At 39.9% G+C, this 20,492-nt stretch overlaps 1 protein-coding gene across 1 annotated transcript in view; it reads right to left on the bottom strand.

Moving 5' to 3' along the window:
- Positions 1–1,611: 1,611 nt before the first annotated feature.
- The window catches only part of cep44 (centrosomal protein 44), a 35,251-nt gene continuing 16,370 nt past the window's right edge, over positions 1,612–20,492 (bottom strand). Inside the window, exons 4-8 of the mRNA XM_072383896.1 lie at positions 4,929–5,003; positions 4,492–4,650; positions 4,095–4,223; positions 3,866–3,964; positions 1,612–1,713 (exon numbers count right to left, since the gene is read on the bottom strand). Coding sequence (XP_072239997.1) covers positions 1,612–1,713; positions 3,866–3,964; positions 4,095–4,223; positions 4,492–4,650; positions 4,929–5,003 — 564 coding nt within the window. The remainder of the gene's footprint in view (positions 1,714–3,865; positions 3,965–4,094; positions 4,224–4,491; positions 4,651–4,928; positions 5,004–20,492) is intronic.

Genomic DNA, 20,492 nt, shown 5'->3' with positions numbered 1-20,492 from the left:
CAAGTAATATTATTTATATATATATATATAAATAAATGTAATATTATTGGCTATGTAGAGCACTTTGTGTTGCAATTTATTTTGTATGAAAAGTGCTTTAGAAATGAAGACTGATGGATCAAGAGTTCCTAATACAACCATTTTAAGTAACCAAATCAGTAAAGTGGCAGTATCTGCCATTTGAAGAAGTGGAATGAGAGAATGTAAAATGGAAACGTTTGCTGAAAAAATGTCTCAGTATCATCTACATCTACTATGAGAATTTCATCTATAGTCCTAATTTCAAAAAAGTTGCAGCACTGTGTAAAAAATAATGCAGTGATTTGCAAATCTCATAAACCAATATTTTATTCACAATAGAACACAGAAAACATGTCAAATGTTGATAGTGAGTCATTTTAGCATTTCATTAAAAAAGAAAAGCTTATCTTGAATTAATTGCAGCAAGCCATCTGAAAAAGGTTGTGACAGAAACAATACAAAGCTAGAAAAGTAAGTGGTTAGAAAAAGAAACATCTGGAGTCACATGTTGAAACTAAGGATAATTGGCAAAAAGAGCAACCTGGAGAGGCAGATGGGTAAAGGTTCAACAATCTGAATTAAAAAAAAAATAAAAATTGTGATTTTAATCAACTACAGTACTTAATATCATCAAAAGATTCCAAGAATTGGGAGACCTCTTGATGAGCAAGGGACAGTCAAAAATCAGTGTTGGGCATGGACTGAGGAACCCTTAAAGGCATCGTTGTGAACACAGTTTGCTGTGCTGTGGACAAATGCAGGTTAAAGGCACCATCAACGCTGAAAGGTATAACAGGTTTTAGAGCATTATATATGCTCCCATCCAGATGACATCTTTTTCAGGGACGGCCTTGCATATACTGCAGCCATTACAAACAGGACGGCCTCTCAGCAGAAGACAGGCGATGGACTGGCCTGCTTGCAGTCCTTCTACCCTGTAGAAAACATTTGGCGTATCATGAAACACAAATTAGGACAAAGACCCACGACTGTTCAGCAGACAATGCTATACGTATCAGACAAGAATAGGACAACATTCCTCTCCCAACTGCTGTTATAAGAGGGGGAGATTCTACGCGGCTACAAATGGACTGTATTTATAATGCGCTTTTCTAGTTTAGCTGACCACTCAAAGCACTTTTACACTCCAAGCTCCATTCACCCCACATACATTGTGGTAATATGTGGCATTTTATTATGGTACTTTGACGTACCACTTCCAGAGTGTTGCAGGCTGCACAGTGCTTTTTTCCCCAAGGAAAGTGTCTTCCCCAAGGAAACTTCGACATGAAGCAAAGAATTGAACTGCTGATCTTCGAATGAGCAGATGCCAGCTCTTCCTCCTGAGCTACAGCTGTCCAGTCATAGCCGCATCTCAACCTTTATGAGATACTTTGCTGCCATCAAATTCAAGATGGGCTAATATTTTTTTGTAAAACAACTATCGTTTTCTATGTTCTTCTGTGGATAAAACTGTGCATATTGTTTTATGTCATACTGTCCATTCTGTTTTTATTTATGTTACACAATCTTTTTGGAATTTTGGTTGTCCTTTACTGTACTGTCAATCGACAAAATGAGTCACTACGGTTACAAAGAGGTGGGAGAATTGTTCTGTTTTACCTTTGAGGCATTGGAGTTAGAGCTGGAGGAGTCAGAGGAGGTAGATGACTGGTGATGTGAAACACCAATCTACAAAAAGATTAAAAAAATAGAAATAGAAAGGCTCACTTTATGTGAAAACATGCTGCTAGTATTACCCAAAGCTACTTTGGTCCGGTAACACAGTTTAAATTGAAAATTTCAGAGTTACTGCCCGCTGAGAGACCTGCTTGTTGCCAGTCAAACATTAGATGCTTCAAATCCAGACAGTATCAGAACAAAAAAAAAAAAAACATTGAGATAAACCTGTCAAATCTTTTATTTTGAAAGTGAGACGTGTAACATAGCTGTGACAACTCCTGGTTTGGTCAGCTGGGATCTTTGTTTTAAAATGAGAGTGAATAAGCCTTCCTGTAACAGGTAACAGAGGGTTTTACTGTGAAAATCTGTCTAAAGTCGTCTTCCTGTTGGTATGTTACAGCAGGTAAGAGAGGGTTTTACTGTGAAAATATGTCTAAAGTGGTCTTCCTGTTGGAATGTTACAGCAGGTAATGGAGGGTTTTACTGTGAAAGTCTATCTAAAGTGGTCTTCCTGTTGGTATGTTACAGCAGGAAACAGAGGGTTTTACTGTGAAAATCTGTCTAAAGTCGTCTTCCTGTTGGTATGTTACAGCAGGTAACAGAGGGTTTTACTGTGAAAGTCTATCTAAAGTGGTCTTCCTGTTGGTATGTTACAGCAGGTAACAGAGGGTTTTACTGTGAAAGTCTATCTAAAGTGGTCTTCCTGTTGGTACGTTCCTTTTAGTAATGTAGGCTTTTACTTTCAAAGTCAGACCGATGACGTGCTCACAATGTTTGTCTTGTTGATACGTGTTTGCTTCATTAAATGCATGTATTTCTATGTGTATCCTTCATGTGTCTGTCTGATGTTTGTGTGTGTCTCATTATTACACAGAACAGCCATCTGAAAAATTGTTGAACCGTGAGCGCCAGAAGGGACGGCTGAAGACACTGATTATTATGCTGCTCCTAAGTACGGTACAGTTTTTATGGCAGTTTAAAAATAGTCCTCACTTTGATTTTTGAAGGAGACCTGGTTTATAATGACGGTCAATGGGAGCCTGAATGGTCGCTCTCTGCGCTCAGAGGCAATTTGAGAGAAAACCGTGAGGCCCAGCACAATGACAGTCACACAAAAATACCTACGTTTTCAAGCATAATTTGTCTAGGTGCAGCAGATATTGTGGACATGAGAAGTTTGTTTGAGTTTCTTTCAGATTAATCTGGAGGCTGTGAAAACAGAGTGGGAGACCTCAGGACAGCAGAGTGAGAGGAGTCCTGTCAGAGCATAAATTTTCATAAAACTAAAACTGCCATTGTGTGAAAACTATAGAAGATATCAGCAAACCCTTTAATTCAGTAAAAGTTTCATCTTTCCTGACGCATTTATACTTTGAATGATATCTCTATGACAGTCACAGCTGATGCATTTCCTCTCGGAGCCAATTCCCAGTTTTTTCCTATTTTCTGGAAAACCGTTCGAGTAATGAGAAAGAAAAAAACAAGCACACATAGCATTTGGTCTTTGTCGGACCAACCGTGCGGGACAAGTTATGTGATTAATTGACAGATTAGTATGTAAATAGTAATCTGTCTGCATTGGCACCCACAACTAAAATAGATTTTTTTTCAACAAGTTCAACAGTAACACTTATACAGCATCTCTGCAGCTGTTTTGCACAGCTGTTGCATAGGTGTGTTGGTGCAGGCTGTGGTGGACTAGCTTAGAGATCGCACTATAGGGCTGTGAGTTTAATAGCCTTACATCTTGCCTTCATTTTGACATATCAAGCTTGCTCTAGTCTATACTTTCTAAAACAGTTAAAACATTTAAGCTGTGCAGACTTCCTTCTCCAAACACCACAATGGCCAGTAGAAACAGTATGGAAACAAAAATATTAATTCATTCCATTTCTCCATAAAACATCCAAAACATAGATTTTCATACTTTTTCGTACCACATGGGGAACCTAACATGTTAGCTGGCCTGGCGTTCATTAACAGTTTGTGCGCATATGAGCTCCCTGTAAATCTATTATACAGATGATAATGTGGGTTACATTCTTTGGAAAGAGGACTGCATGAGTAATTAACAGCTTGTGGAAAAAATGGAAATCAACCATCGATCATAAATACCGTAACAGCGATTGAAATGTCAAGACATTTTAATTTCTTGTCCTACCTGTGAATTGCTCAGTTCAAGTTTAGTTTCCAGTAATAGGACTCTGCTCGTCAGGTTTTCCCAACTCTCTCTTGATATGGTGACAACTTGTCCATCATTCTGTGATAGAATATGATAAATGCAAAATGACCAATTTAGGTGGTTTTTTTCAGATTTTCTCTGGAACCTAGCCAGTAAAGATAAAACTGCAATAAAATATTAAAGAAAAAATAGGGAACATTTTATTAACCTTATCTGTGTTTCTACACTTCTCAAGTTCCTCCATACGTTTTTCCAGAATAATCAGCCTGTTGAGCCCAGACAGAAGTGTCTCCAATTGAGCCTCCAACGCTGAAAGTCTTCCATCTACCTCTGATGACTGAAAGACCGAAAAGATGGATTATATACTGGCATGTGTTCAACCTGCACAGAAAAGAGCAGGATAGACCCAATGGATCCCCAGAACTGCTGATCATAGTACTGGTACTACTTTGTCATTATCATTGTTATTGTCCACCATATGCAATGTGAAACAAGAGGGCAAACTGGTCTAAATAGTCCCTACTATTCATTTCTAAACTATTAAAGATGTCAAACTCAGACTCAATCTGTATACTGACTGGTAAATGCTAAAAAACACAAAAAACCTTGTGTTCTTCTCCTTCTGGCAACTTTGCAATCAGATTTCCAGGAGAGGTGTAGGGGCATGTTTTAATATGAGGGGTGCAGGTTACATTATATGACGTAAATTCTTCTGCATGGGATGAATCTGCAGTAAGAGTAGAATGATTCTTCTCCTTGGATACCTGAAATACATAAAAGCTTAATTGTATTAAGCTAAAAATAAGTAATATGAATTCACATTTCTATTAATACACTGAACTCCCCACACACTTCTGCCAGTTTAATGCATGAAAAGAAAGAGTAAGGTCACATTTTTTCATATCTATTGAAGGCTACAAAATCGTTTTGCCATACCGAGTGAATCCTGTATTTTCTGAAACAATGACTCTATATGCGACATGAAGCCCTCTGCGTATTTACTATTGTAATCGCACTTTATTCATTTATTTGTTAGACTTACAATAGTGGCATCAGTCTGGATTGGATGAGGATTCCCTCTGACATCACTGTGTGAAGCAGGCCATCTGCCACTGGGCTAAAAAACACAAATGTCCATACACTTACACATTCTTATGCTACTAGCACATTGTATTAAGTTCCATTCATTGGCGAGCCTAATACTAACCTTAACCTCTATCTTTACCGGTTTATGTCTTACACGTAACCATAATCTAATCTTAATTCATACCTTAGCCAGAATGCCAGAAATAACATTTTGCTGCACTAGAACTGGGGTTAAGTCCCTACAAGGACTACTGGTCCCATCAAGGGTTGCCAGGATGACTTTTCTCTGTGCATAGACCAGGGCTGCACAGCTTAGGTTTGCAGAGTTGCATCTCAACAGACAACAAGACAAAAGTGGAGATGTCTGACCATAATGCACAGTGCCCCGTTTGAAACATATTTCATACAGTTTCTATTTATCATGCACTTATATGTAACCTTGGAATTGAGATAAAGTGTACTTTTCTTTTTTAAACATCTACTCTCTATCATTGGTCTCAACTAAATGGCGGTTTTACTTTAAGGGTCCTCATACAGACCAAGCTGGCATGTTTGGAGCTTTGCTGAACATCTGCCTCTCTTGAAACTCATTCCCATTGTTTCACTCCACAGCTGATTGCGGGCAGCTGTAGCTCAGGAGGAAGGTCGGAAGGTCGGTGGTTCGACTCTGGCTTCCCCAGAATACATGTCGAAGCGTCCTTGGGCAAGACACTGAACCCCACGTTGCCCCCCCAGTATCATTGGGGGTATGAATGATTAGAAAAGCACGTAGTTAAGTATCTTAAGACGTGCTGTATGAGTGTGTGTGAGTGGGGTGAATGCGGCATGTAGTGAAGCGCTTTGAGTGGTCAGTTAGACTAGAAAAGCGCTATACAAGTACGAGTCCATTTACCATTTGTAGAGCATGCATCACAGCTTTATGGGAGAAAGCTCACTTCGATTGGCTGCTTAGCATGTCAAATAAGTGCATAAAAAGGAGGCATCAGAATGACACAAAGCAAAAAATGTTTAAGTCAAACAATCTCTACTCATTTGTCATCTCCATTTCTTTAAAACAAGCCAAAACTATACAAAATTGTAACTATCTGGAGTGAAGCAACTGAAGACCAACTGATAATTATAATACAAGAGACGGGCTGTGGGGCTGCATGATAGTGTAGTGGTTAGCACCGTCGCCTCACTGCAAGAGGGTTCGGGGTTCGATTTCTGTGTGGAGTTTGTATGTTCTCTCCGTGTATGCGGGAATTGTCCCTAGGTGAGCGTGGATGGTTGTGTGTCTCGCTTGTGTCTCAGAGTCCTGTGATGGACTGGTGACCAGGGTGTACCCTGCCTCTCACCCAATAATAGCTGGGATAGGCTCAGGCGACCCCGCAATAGAAAATGGATGGATGGTCTTTTTGAACAAGCGCAGATTGTACATCTTGGTCAGCAGTTGGAAGTCATATTTTCTACATGTTCAAATTACACTGGCAAAGCAAGGAGACACAGCTGGAGGCCTCTTGTCAGGGCAGCATCCTCACACTGGTTTGGCGTCTTAGAAACCCCAAGAGTTATGTTAATTACTTTAACATTAGACGGCTTATACTAATACTAGTGGCATAAAAATAAAATAAGAGACAATTAAATTGTTGATTGCAATTATTCAAATGATTAACTCAAAAATTGTGTTGCTAATTATGTTGTACTAATTATCACACTTTGTATACAGCTTGAGACCAAGGCCCTTCCAGAACAGTTACACCCCTGTATTCTGTAAATGACTCATACACATCTTACTTTAAAACGAGTTACATAGAAAGCCCCAACAGTACTGTGTAAACACTGTACTCTCTGGGGCAAAAAACTCAAGTCATGACTTCAGTTTCTAGGCCCGCAACACCCCAGTCACTTGATGATGAAAATCACATCCATAGCTGTACAGTTGCAGAGCTGACACAGATTTGTTTTTCTGACAGTGATGTTTCATCCCACAACTGTAGCAAGAGCCAAGAGTTTTAGAGCATTCAGATCAGAGAGGATGTTTAGTTTTCCACTTTCCTATATCTGAATATTGGTAATGAGCCTCTCTGGTATGCTTTCATTCTTTTACATTCTTCTTTAAGTCATACCACAGATGACTGTCAGGGCTTTTACTAGAAAAGGCCAATGCTGAAAGATCAAACTATGTTCCTGTTTCAATTATCTGAAAAAAAAGAAGAAGAAAAAAAAAAGGTTTCCTTCGCACCAGTACTTCAATTCTGATAATTGTAATTATGAGAATATTATTGGCATTTACAGATCTTGATCAATGCCATTCTGGCCAATAGGATGAATACATGATCAGAAACAGTTTTTCAGCTCTTACCTTTCAGAAATTTTAATTCAGCATTATTTTTCTAATTTCTTTTTTTTTTTTTAAACAGCATTTTCTCTTTCAATTTCAAGTCGGATCATTTTTAAGTAAAATAACTGGTACAACAATTTTGTTGTTTTAAGAACTTATAAGTTTGTAAAATTGCTGCAGTGATCAACTAGCTAAAGAATTGATTAAGAATGGGCTACAATTCCAAGTCCAATGGAATGAATCATAGATAAAACGCAATTATACGATTGTGGAGGTAGAAGCAAGTGAAGCTGCATGACCCTGTAGGAATTTACAATATGGCCAGATTTTGTGTGAACACGGCCAAGGCATATGTTCCTCCTGTACACTGTTGTCTTGGCCAGCCTGTTGCACATTCACATACTTGCAATTCTGGTGCAGAGTGCAGAAGAAACAGGAGTGACCATTTAAGACATCAGAGAAATAAAGCTGCATTTCCACATCAGGAAACATTTCCAATAACCTGGGTCTTTCGGGGGAACCATCAACAGAATTAAAGGTTTTCTCTCCTAAAAAGACCAGGAGAAACTCATCCATGCATTCATCTCCAGTAGACTCCATTACTCTAATGGTCTTTTAACTGGACTTCCCAAAAAGAGCAATAAACATCTGCAGCTCATCCAGAACGCTGCTGCTGGAGTTTTAACCAGGACTAAGAGATCTGAACACGTCACACCAGTTTTAAAATCTTTACACGGGCTTCCAGTCAGTCACAGAATAGGTTTTAAAAGCCTACTGATGGTTTACAAATCCCAGAATCTGTGATATGTTCAGAGAATATAAACCCAACAGAGCTCTTAGATCCAAAGACTCAGGTCAGCTGGTCCAGTCCAGAGTCCAGACTAAACCTGGAGAAGCAGAATTTAGCTGTTATGCTGCAAACAAGTGGAACAAACTGCCAGAGGAGATTAAACTGTCACCAAATGTAGACATTTTTAAATCCAGGTTAAAAACATTTCTTTTCTCATGTGTCTATGCATGAAATCTGCACGGTATCTTTTAACCTATCTCAACTGTTGCTTGTTTTTAATGATTTTATTTCTTTCTCTTTATATTCTTTTACATATCTCAATGCTTCTTCCGCTCCCCGCTGTAATACTTTTATTTTATTGCTATTTTTTTATTGTTTTGTACATGAAATGTGCTATACAAATACATTTGACTTGACTTTGTAAGCTAATAAAATAATTAATCGTGTAAAATGGAGCAGTAGGTCTACAACAAATTGAAATGTAATGAAATGGGTAAAAAAAAAAAGTATTCATCCCGAAGGGAAATTATAATGTTGCTGTGTCCATGGGATTAGTGTTTCGGTCGGGGCAGATGGCCACACTTCCTGAGTCTGGCTGTGGCAGAGGTTTCTTCCCGTTCAAAGGGAGTTTTCTCTTTCCAGTCACCTTGTGCATGCAGGACTGGATCAGCTAGGCTTTTAATTGGTTTTATGTGAATTCAATTCAATTCAATTCAATTTTATTTATATAGCGCCAGATTACAACAATTGTCATCTCAAGGCACTTAAGTAATATAGTCCAATTCAAGCCAATTGGAATTCAATTCATTGTAATCATAATCCAATTAATTCTTATAGAGCTAATTCAAAAAATTTATATCCTAACTAAGGAAACCAACAGATTGCACCGAAACGTGTCTTCAGTCCAATCTCCCGTCCTGAGCGTGCCTGTGGCGACTGTGGAAAGGAACGACTCCCTTTTAACAGGAAGAAACCTCTGGCAGAACCAGAACCAGGAAGGGTGGCCATCCGCCTCCACCAGCTGGGGTTTGAGAAGACAGAAAAGAGGGAAAAGAGGGGGGAAAAACACCATAACACCATTCAAAGGATACCTGTTGGAACAGGGAAACACAAGTTAATAACCACAATAATGTCACATGTACATAAAATCAATTGTGAAATTAAACAGGGGGAAAAAGAGAGCAAGGTGAGGAAAGGTGTGACAGATGAGGTCCCCCAGCAGTCTAAACCTATAGCAGCTTAACTATGGGATGTTTCAGGATTACCTGAGCCATCCCTAACTATAAGCTTTATCAAAAAGGAAAGTTTTAAGCCTGATCTTAAAAGTGGAAAGGGTGTCTGCTTCCCAGACATTTACTGGCAGCTTATTCCACAAGAGAGGGGCCTGATGACTGAAGGCTCTACCTCCCATTATACTTTTAGAAACTCTGGGAACAACAAGTAAACCTGCAGTTTGGGAGCGAAGTGCTCTGTTAGGAAAATATCTTACAATGAGATCTTTAAGATATGATGGAGCTCGGTCATTAAGAGCTTTATATGTGAGGAGAAGAATCTTAAATTCTATTCTGAATTTAACAGGGAGCCAATGAAGAGAAGCTAAAACTGGAGAAACATGATCTCTCCTGTTAGTTCTCATCAGAACTCTGGCTGCAGCATTTTGGATCAGCTGGAGGCTTTTCAGAGAATATGTGGGACAGCCCAATAATAAGGAATTACAGTAGTCCAATCTTGAAGTAACAAATGCATGAACTAGTTTCTCTGCATCACCTTGAGACAGGATGTTCCTGATTTTAGCAATATTACAAAGGTGAAAGAAGGCAGTCCTAGAAACCAGTTTTATATGTGCGTCAAATGATAAATTCTGGTCAAAAATAACTCCAAGGTTCCTCACTGTAGAACTAGAAGCCAAGGAAATACCATCTAGAGTAACTATATAACTAGACAATTTCTCCCTGAAGCGCTCAGGTCCAAAGAGAACAACTTCAGTTTTGTCTGAATTTAAAAGCAGACAGTTCTGAGTCATCCAGGTCTTTATGTCTTTAAGACAGGCTTGTAGTCTGACCAATCTATTGGGTTCATCTGGTTTCATAGATAAGTACAGCTGAGTATCATCAGCATAACAATGGAAATTTATGCCATGCTGTCTAATAATGTTACCTAATGGAAGCATGTATAAAGTAAAAAGAATCGGTCCAAGCACAGAACCCTGAGGAACTCCATGACTTACTCTGGTGTGTGAGGAAGATTCTTCATTTACAAGAACAAACTGGAATCTATCAGATAAATATGACTTAAACCAGCCTAATGCAGTTCCTTTAATCCCAATAACATGTTCAAGTCTCTGTAACAGAATGCTGTGATCGATCGTATCAAATGCAGCACTGAGATCCAACAGGACAAGCACAGAAACAAGTCCGCTATCAGAAGCTAACAGGAGATCATTGGTAACTTTCACCAGTGCTGTTTCTGTGCTATGATGCACTCTGAATCCTGACTGAAACTCTTCAAACAGATTATTTCTATGTAAATGATCACAAAGTTGAACTGCAACTATTTTTTCAAGAACTTTGGACAAAAAAGGGAGATTGGATATAGGTCGATAATTAGCCAACACTTCTGAATCAAGAGTAGGTTTTTTAAGTAAAGGTTTAATTACAGCAACCTTAAAAGTCTGAGGTACATATCCTATCAACAAAGACCGATTGATCAAATCCAAAATGGAAGTGTCAATTAAGGGGAAAACTTCCTTGAACAGTCTGGTTGGGATTGGGTCTAAAATACAAGTTGATGGTTTAGAAGAGACTATTGCTGTTGTTAGCTCAGAAAGACCAACAGGACAGAAGCTGTCTAAATACAAATCAGGTTCGAAAGATACTTCTAAAGCTGCTCCACTTGATGATACATCAGTGATAATAATGGGAAGGATTCCATTAATCTTCTCTCTGATAGAAACAATTTTATTGATGAAGAATCTCATGAAATCATCACTGCTGAGAGTTAAAGGAATACATGGCTCAACAGAGCTCGGACTCTCTGTCAGCCTGGCAACAGTGCTGAAAAGAAACCTGGGATTATTCTTATTCTCTTCTATCAATAATGAATAATAAGCAGTTCTAGCTTTACGAAGTGCTTTCCAGACTAATTGAGACTCTTCTAAATTAGAGGAACGCCACTGTCTCTCCAGCTTTCTTGCAGTCTGCTTTAAAGCACGCAGCTGTGAATTATACCAAGGAGCCAACCTCTTCTGACTGATTACCTTCCTTTTCAGATGGGCAACATTGTCCAGTGTTGTACGCATTGAAGCTATAGTGCTGTCAACAAGAGAGTCAAGTTCTACTGGAGTAAAATTTAGGTAGCCGTCCTCTGTCATATCTGCACATGGCAGTGAAGAAAAGGATGATGAAATCAACTCTTTAAATCTGGTTACAGCATTCTCTGACAGACACCTTCTATATGTAGAATTCTTCTCAGAAACTGTGTAGTCAAGTAATGTAAATTCAAAAGTTATTAAAAAATGGTCAGACAAGACAGGGTTATGAGGGAACACTGTTAACTGTTCACTCTCAATGCCATAAGTCAGCACAAGGTCAAGGGTATGATTAAGGCAGTGAGTAGGTCTGTGAAAATCCAATAGTCTAATATAGAATTAAAGTTAATGTTTAGGCTGTCATTTTCAACATCTACATGAATATTAAAGTCACCCACTACAATGACTTTATCTGTACTCAGCACTAACTGGGATAAAAACTCTGAGAATTCAGACAGAAACTCAGAATAAGGGCCAGGTGGACGATACACAACAACAAACACAAGAGGTTTTTGTCATATCCACTTTGGGTGGGAAAAACTGAGAATCAGAGATTCAAAAGAGCTAAAACTAATCTTGGGTCTAGGACTGATTAGTAACCCTGATCTGAAGATAGCTGCCACTCCTCCTCCTCTACCTGTGGTTGGAGGAACGTGAACATTTAAATAGTCAGAGGGAGTTGATTCATTAATGCTAACATGATACTCCTGCTGCAGCCAGGTTTCTGTAAAACAAAATATATCAATATGATGATCACAAATCAAATCATTCACTAACAGAGACTTCAAAGGGAGAGATCTAATATTCAGCAAACCACATTTAATAGTTTGATGTTTTTGTTCAGTTAAAGTTTTTGTTTTAAATTTTTTTTGCACAAGAGGATTTGCTCCTTTTGTGTTTTTTGATTGAGGGGGGGGCAGCATCAGGTGGGAAGCCGCAGAGAAGTGTGTAAGACTACAACTCTGCATCCTGGTCTCAACCCTGGGATGTCATGTTTTTGGATGACTAATAAATTCGTCCATATTTCTAGAAATTAGAAGAGCTCCTTCCAAAGTGGGATGGATGCCGTCTCTCCTCATCAGACCAGGTTTTCTCCAGAAAGATTGCCAATTATCTATGTAGCCCACGTTGTTTGCTGGACACCATCTAGACAACCAGCGATTGAATGAGGACATGCGGCTAAACATGTGATCACTGGTCAGATTTGGCAGGGGTCCAGAGAAAACTACGGAGTCCGACATTGTTTTGGCAAAATTACACACCGATGCAACTATAATTTTAGTGACCTCCGATTGGCGTAACCGGGTGTCATTACCGCCGACGTGAATAACTATTTTACCGTATTTACGCTTATCCTTAGCCAGCAGTTTTAAATAGGATTCTATGTTGCCCGCTCTGGCCCCTGGAATACATTTGACTATGGTCGCTGGTGTTTCTAATGCCACGTTTCTGACTATAGAGCTGCCAATTACCAGGGTTTTCCTCAGCGGGTGTGTCGCTGAGTGGGGAAAATCTATTAGAAACGTGGACAGGTTGATGGTGAACCACGGGCTTGACTTTAGGACTGTGACTCCTCTTCCTGACAGTCACCCAGCCACTCTTAAGTCCCGGCTGCTCGGGATTTGCTCGGGGACGACTAACAGAGCTAGCTACGCTAGGTGGCTCCGCATTGACTAAAGGGGCCTGGCTCGCTATCGGGTGGTTTTCAACAGTGCAGAGCCGAGCTTCCAATTCAGATAACCTTGCCTCCAAAACTACAAAAAGACTACATTTGTTACATGTACCATTACCACTAAAGGAGGCAGAGGAGTAACTAAACATCTGACACACGGAGCAGGTGAAAGCAGGAGATAGAGGAAGAGAACTGGTAGCCATGCTAAGCTAGAGAACCAGACACACCGCTAAAAAGTGAAAAATAAAAACTAAAGATCTGTAAGAGTGAGCGTTAGAATATAACAAGTATGGGATAGAGTTAACTATGCAAGATGTGTAAATTATAGGGAGAAATAAGGTGATTATTAGTAGTTCAAGAAGAGCGAGAACTGTCACAGTGCACACACACAAAGCAACAGGAAGTGATGCAATACGTCTTACCGCAAAGCAAAGCCGTCCATTGAACTAATTTGGAGTTTAATGAATTGAACTTGATTGTATTACAATGAATTGGCTTGAATCTTTGAAATGCCTTGAGATGACATTTGCGGTAATTTGGCGTTATGAAAATATAATGAAATTGAACAAAATTGAACTGAATTAATAATAACAAAAGTACCATGCTTAAACGTGTTTTTTAAATAAAGACACACTCTCTAATCTAGAGACCATAAATAGGCTGATTAAAGCTCTTCTCATAGCATGTAGTGGTGACTTTATGATATAGACTGTAAAAAACATGGATGATTCGGCTCTACTTCCTACCACTGTGGAATTTTACGACAAATCATTGACCTCATGAGCACCACAATGATGCAAATTTGGAGTCAGAGTCTGTGCAGTATGGATTGGGGCTGGCCCCACAGAGTCAAGGTCCCACCCACACTCATGGGCACAGCATCTAAATTACAGTGACATGTTAACAACCAGTAAATAGAACAAGTAATTCTACGAAAACAGCCTAATATTTGAAAATGCTGCATTGCTATACATGCAAGTAATGCTGCTTTCTGTCACGATTTATGCTTTGATTCATGTTTTGTCTCGTCATTTCCTGTTTTATTTTTAAATATCAACTTCCCTCTTGTTTCAGGTAACTTGCCCTTCCTCCTGTGTAAAGCGTCTGATTGTCTTCCCTGATTCACAAAGTGTTTCCACCTGTTCCCCTTGGCTCCTCTTGTGCTCAAATAGTCTGCATCTCCCTTGTCTTTTGCCAGTGTGTTGTTTCTGCCATGAGCCTCACCCTCGCATCTTTGTTCCACAGTGTCCTCAGTCATAGCTTCCTCGAGCCTGCAGTCGAGCGATTCGCCTAATTTATTCATTATCCATAGCTTTAGTTTTATCATGGTAAGTTTCGTAGCTTTGTTTGGTTTCGTAGCCAGGTTTTGTTCCTCCGTTTTTTTGGAGTGATCTTTGTTGTAATCTTTTATAGCCATCTCCGTTAGCGGAGCTTTTGCATTCGTTTAATGTTAAAGTTTTATAGTTCCTCCTCTAGTGGAGCGATTTTGTGTTTTGATCGTAAAGATTTTTGTGCCGCCGTTATAGGTATGCTTATAGATAATTGTTAAGGTTTCATAGTGTCTCGGTTTTTGTTTAAGTCTTCCTCAGTTGGAGAGTGTGAGTTTATTTTGTTACCTTTAATAGCCTTTTGTTTTCCTCCCAGAGTGGAGAGGTATTGTTTGTTAGTTTTCATAGCTGCACTCTCTTCATCCATAGCTATTGAGGAGAGTGCTCAGGAATTTCACAGCCCCTTTGCTTTGCTCTGTGTGGAGATCCTCAACCTACTGTTTGTTGAAAATAAACTTCTTGATTTTGAACTCGACCCTGCATCTGTGTCCTGAGGCCTTGACAGTACACACTGGCCAGTAAGGACGCAGCACTTTTCACTCATTGAAGGATCTTGCTAACATGGACCCAGCAGCATTTGACGCTCTCCAGAGCCGACTCATGGCCCTATACAAATGCTTCGCCAAGGGGGGTGACATGTTTGACCGGTGGTGGGCGTCTGGTGAAGTCCTGGAAGTGTTCCGGTGGGGACGTGTTTCAGGGACACCCGGAAGCCAATAAGTCTGGGAGTGTGTGAAACAAGTCCACTACAAGGCTCTGGACGTATTCGGCGTGGACTCGGCCGAAGTGTCGAGAGCACTCTGAGAGACTCTTACATCTCATTTTGCCTCCCCAGTTTCTCCTCCTGCGTTGCCGTCCCCACAGCACGCCATTGCCGCCGAACTCCGCTGACGAGGTCCTGCGCCAGCACTCCGCTGAAGCCGCCACAACCCCGACTGTTACTACCAAGACCAAGAATGTTTTGACAAAGCCTGTGACAACCAAGACCAAGAATGTTTTGACCACGACCAAGCCTGTTGCCAAGACTAAGCCTGTTACAACCAAGACCAAGCCTGGCCCACCAATGATCCAGCCTGTTCCGGCGGTCAAAGTCCCTCCCTCCCACCCCGATTTGGAAACGTCTGGGAGCCGTTCCTTGAGAGGGGGGGCTGTGGGCGTCGTTAGGGGTGGGCCGAGTGGGCGCATCTTCGTCCTCGCCTTCGCCTATGGAAGCACAGGTGGGCGCATCTCCACCACTGCCTCCGCCAGTGGGAGCCCAGGCGGGCCCACATCTACCTTCACCAGTGGGAGCCCAGGCTGGCTCACGTCAGCCCTCGCTGCCCTGAAGGGGCGACCGGGTCACCGGAGATCTGGCCACTCGCCAGATGGCCCCTGGCCCCAGGGACCACCCGCTCAGGAGTTTCACAGCCCCTTTGCTTTGCTCTGTGTAGAGATCCTCAACCTACTGTTTGTTAAAAATAAACCTCTTGATTTTTGAACTCGACCCTGCATCTGTGTCCGGAGGCCCTGACACTTTCATGGTTACTGTAATTAAACACAACTATCACAATATGGTTTTGTTACGTCTGAGAGTCCAAAGGGTGGCAAGCATGGGTTCAAAGATGCTTTGGAATGTTTTTCTTGAGTAACCAGGTGACAACAACACTAATGACTGGGCCAGAGCACTTGGATAGTTGAGTCACACACCTAATATACGTTCTATATGTCAATGTGTGTTTAATATATCCAACAAGTGTAAATAAACAGAAGCCATGGAGAAAATCAACGAGATGGTAATTATATTAGAGGCTCAAATAAATGCTTTTGCTGTGGATGATTACCTATCAAGGACCAGATGGAGTAGGTGGTCATAAAAGAGTCCTAGATGACTTTGACACCCTTAGAAATCAACTTGTTCACATGATTAGAATTTACATTATACTATTGTGTAAAAAGCTGCAGAAAATACAGGCAAATGCTTCCACAACTGCCTGGATTATTCATCTCCACATAAATAGACTAAAATTTGGAAGACTGAAAGGTTGTGTGTCTGATATGGTCTTCAGCAGCAAGCTCGTTGTGTGGATCTTACACTGGTGGGTCTCCCTGAGACGAAAGGTGACATCAGTGCTTTTCTGGAAAAAATACATTCTTGAAGTGCTAGTGACAGTTTCCCTAGGCCCATATCGATTGAGAGGGCACATGGGATACACGTGCGTGAGCTGAAGCTGAGATGCAAAGGCGACGACTACATCAAACAGTGATAAAGTGACACTTTATTGGGTTGTTTGACTGCAAACAATTAAACAGTTCTTTACTGATACTCTGGGTTAGGGCTCTATGCTGATTGATAGGCATGCTGTTTCTCACTGTGTTGTAGACATGTGTGGACCAGCCAAGCTCCACAGCTCAGCCCCCTTCAGGGACCATTAGGAAGTATAGACTGTGGGAGGGGTGTTTGTACTTCAGTTGGGCAAGCACACTCGGTTTTGTTCTTCACGTTCACCAGCACATATTTTTTCATTTTCCTTATTACATTTTAGTTCTGTTAAGCAGTCAACCCAACTATACTATTTTTAACATCACAACATGCTTTCTGGTCTTCAGTTTACGTCCTGGAATATAAGGAGCCACACGACCAAGTCTAAAGGCTAAAAAAGTATTTCAACATTAGATCTAAATGACCTGTGAAAATGCACTTAAAGTTAGGAGGAGATGGTCAAGCCATCTGTTTGTAGCTTCATTTAGTTCACACTGACGTGGGGTGATCACTAATTCATAATTCTGTGCCTTTTCATTTAATCGGTGTCAATAAAGATCTGATTTGACAGATCTCTTATCATTCAACGTGAAATCCTCTCAGTTAAACTGACTCATGTTAATCTCTATAGACCCAATTTGGTTTTATCTCTGGCTGACTTGCATTGTTAAACTTTGAGTCCTATAATTTGAAATTGCCTGTACGATAGTATCATAATCTCAGAACATGCCTCAGTTTAATTTCTTTTGAACTTGCCGAAATCTTTTAAATACGTTCCTCGATGGCACCTCAAGTTATTTTGGCACAGGAACCTGGAATTTATGCAGTTTATTGGGCACAAATTGCTTACTACTTTGAAAATAATAGTGATCAGAGATTGTTTGGTATACGGTGGGAAGTAAGGGTGCAACGATTCATCGACATTGTCGACCAAAATCGATAACATAATTAGTCGCCGACGTATTTAATTGTCGGTTACCTCGTCACACGTCTTTTTCACGCTGTCAAGCTGAACATTATTTTACGTACGGAGTGAGTCATCCCACTTCCTACATATCTCTGCTTAGAGATGCTTGCGCATTACGGTAAATAATAGCGGTAGATGACCTGTATAAACATAGTGAAATGGCTACGGATGAATAATCATCCTCTCGTCCAAAAGTGTCTAGGGTCTGGGAGCATGTCACCCTCAACACCCAGAAAAAATAGATTTCCTACAAAGCTGACCTCACGTATCACGGGAGCACGTCTGTCATGCATGAACTTTTGAAGAGGAAGCAGGTTGGAGCTCTGGGAGACAGGTCTCACCATGGTATTTAGATATTTAGCTTGTTAGCGTAGCCTGCTTGCTATAAATAAGCGGAGTTGTCTTGGATTTTAACATTAAAGTCCAACATTAAAATTGTATTATTCAACTTCAGTCCAAAGTTACAACCAGGCTGTATTCTTTTTCACTTGTTCACTTTTTGATATTGATTTGACTGTTGGTGCATTACTGTTAGAACTCTTCTTATCATTTTCACTTAATGTTAAAAGACCAGATGAAATATGGCTTGAATGTATCCTTTTTCAGTTTTGGATTGTTTTAATTAGTAATTAACGATTAGTCAATTAATCGTTTCAATAATCTGACTAGACGACTATCAAAATAGTCGTAAAGTGTGAAGCATTTAAAGCTGAGGGGTCAGATGATAAGCTTTACAAGCTTTGTGCAGAAATCCTTGAGAAAGGAGATGGAACATCGAGAGGAAAAGATAAAGAAAATTTAAACATTTTATTTTGAAAACCCCTCCCAGGACTTATTCAATGAAATTAACGAGCTATGGGCTAAATACATCTACAAACAAGGCAACTAAAAGCTTGTTTAAACTGAAACAATCTCAGTGTGAGCAAGGTGAACAGGCTGGTAAGCGTTTCGCCTGGCGTATTAAACAGTCGCAAACTTGCTATGACAATCTGCAAAAACACCAACTTAGAAGGCAAAAAGATATTGAACACCGAATAGCTCTGTATGCCAATTATGTCATTCAGTTTCGTTCCAATTTGAAACAAACTTTACCCACTTTACTTTCTTTTTAAGATCTTTTGGACTCTTTGCCGGTTACAAAATAAATTATGCTATATCTGTAATACTGTTTATGAACAAAAATGAGAGACTAAACCCTCCTATTCGCATTTCTTTAATGATCTCACTAAAAGGTTTCACTTATCTAGGTGTGGAGATTTCACCTAATAATGTTCCAAATAACTACAATCCCCTCATGGACACTCTTCAGCTTGTGAACAGATGGACAAAAATACCCATTGGACAGATAAATATTCTGAAAACGTAAATTCTACTAAATGTTTGTATCGCTTTCAATCTGTTCCACGCGCTCCCCCACCGTCACTTTTTCGTTCACTTAAAAGGCTCTTTTCAAACTTCATATTGAACAACAAGCAGTCAAGGCTTAGGCTATCACTGTTTATTTACCACATGACAGAAGCTACCAAATCCTGAGTGGTATTACTGTGTATGCCCAAATTAGAACAGGAATGTTATATTTTGACAAGGATTATATTCCGTGTTGGGATTCAATAGAAGCATGACTAATTAATATTCCTGTAGATTTATATATGGACTCTGAAGACAAGCACGCGCACCCTTTGTTCATATTACTCTCCTGATATAGCTCAATGCCATCTGGGAGAGTCTACCAAACAACCCCAGTTTTCACCCATTTTTGGTAATGATGATTTCCAACTTGGGAGAGCAGACCCAGGATTTAAAAGTTGGGCATTTCTAGGTATAGCTAAGATGTCAGACCTCTATAATGATAATTCTACTCTCATGACATTTGAAGAACTTAAGTCTTAGTCGTAGATATGGGATTCCCTCAAAACATTTCTTTAAATATCTGGAACTGAGAAGCATTATCTTGGCCAAACATGGTAGTAACTCGAATCTTCCTCCTCTTTCCACTAGGGAAAACCTTACACTGAACCTTCTGTACTCCAGGGGACAGGTTTCTTTACCATATCATTTGTCTGTAAGTTAGTCAACAGAATCATAAAACAACATCTTACAAGCATGGAGGACATACTTCCTGTGACAGGAATACTGGTCAGAAACAAGCATCTTGGTTCATATCCAAACCATCAACAGAAATTCTAAATTATTATAATACACAAGGCTGAGTAGACTGTAAATTACTCCAGCTGAGTTACACCATTTTTAACTCGAACATTCCTCTCTCTTGTTTCAAATGTAAGCAACAAATTGCATGAGGGAATATCCACAGATACCGTCATTTTGGAAGAAAGTGGTGAATACGAGTCAAATCATTGGTAAAGAGTTGTTCCTTAAGCCAAAAGTATGTTTATTGAATATCTACCCGGAAATCTTTGCTTAGAAGTGAAACTATGTATATATAGCATGTGCATGGAAAACGGAAGCAACTTGTGTCACAGCGCAATGGTTGAGAGAAATTACTTTTTATTTTGCTTTAGAAAACATAAGCCACATAAGCAAGAAAAATGGACAAGTTTTGGAACATCCGGAGGATTTTTCTGTGAATTTTTGGAAATGAATAATATTGTAGTTGATGGTTGGAATGACCATACGTTTTTTTTTGTTGTTTTCTTTCTATGAAGCTGTAGCACACTGATAGCTATAACACAATCATGCAGGGATGAATGTCTGATGCGTGCTGTAAATGGGATAATTTGTCCATCTGGGCTTTATGGCCATAGTTTAAACTGTAGATGGTTAACACTACAGACACCAATGTGTTGTTTTTTTACCTAAGACTTTTTTTTTGTAGGTGCTGTGAAGATGTGGTGCTCTGTGTTTGGTAAATTAAACTAAAATTAAAAAGAATT

The sequence above is a fragment of the Leuresthes tenuis genome, unplaced genomic scaffold (genome assembly GCF_036924035.1).
Source record: "Leuresthes tenuis unplaced genomic scaffold, fLeuTen1.0.hap1 SCAF_4, whole genome shotgun sequence".
Lineage (NCBI taxonomy): Eukaryota > Metazoa > Chordata > Actinopteri > Atheriniformes > Atherinopsidae > Leuresthes > Leuresthes tenuis.
Note: the sequence above shows the minus strand (reverse complement) of the source record. Positions and strands in the feature narration are given on the sequence as shown.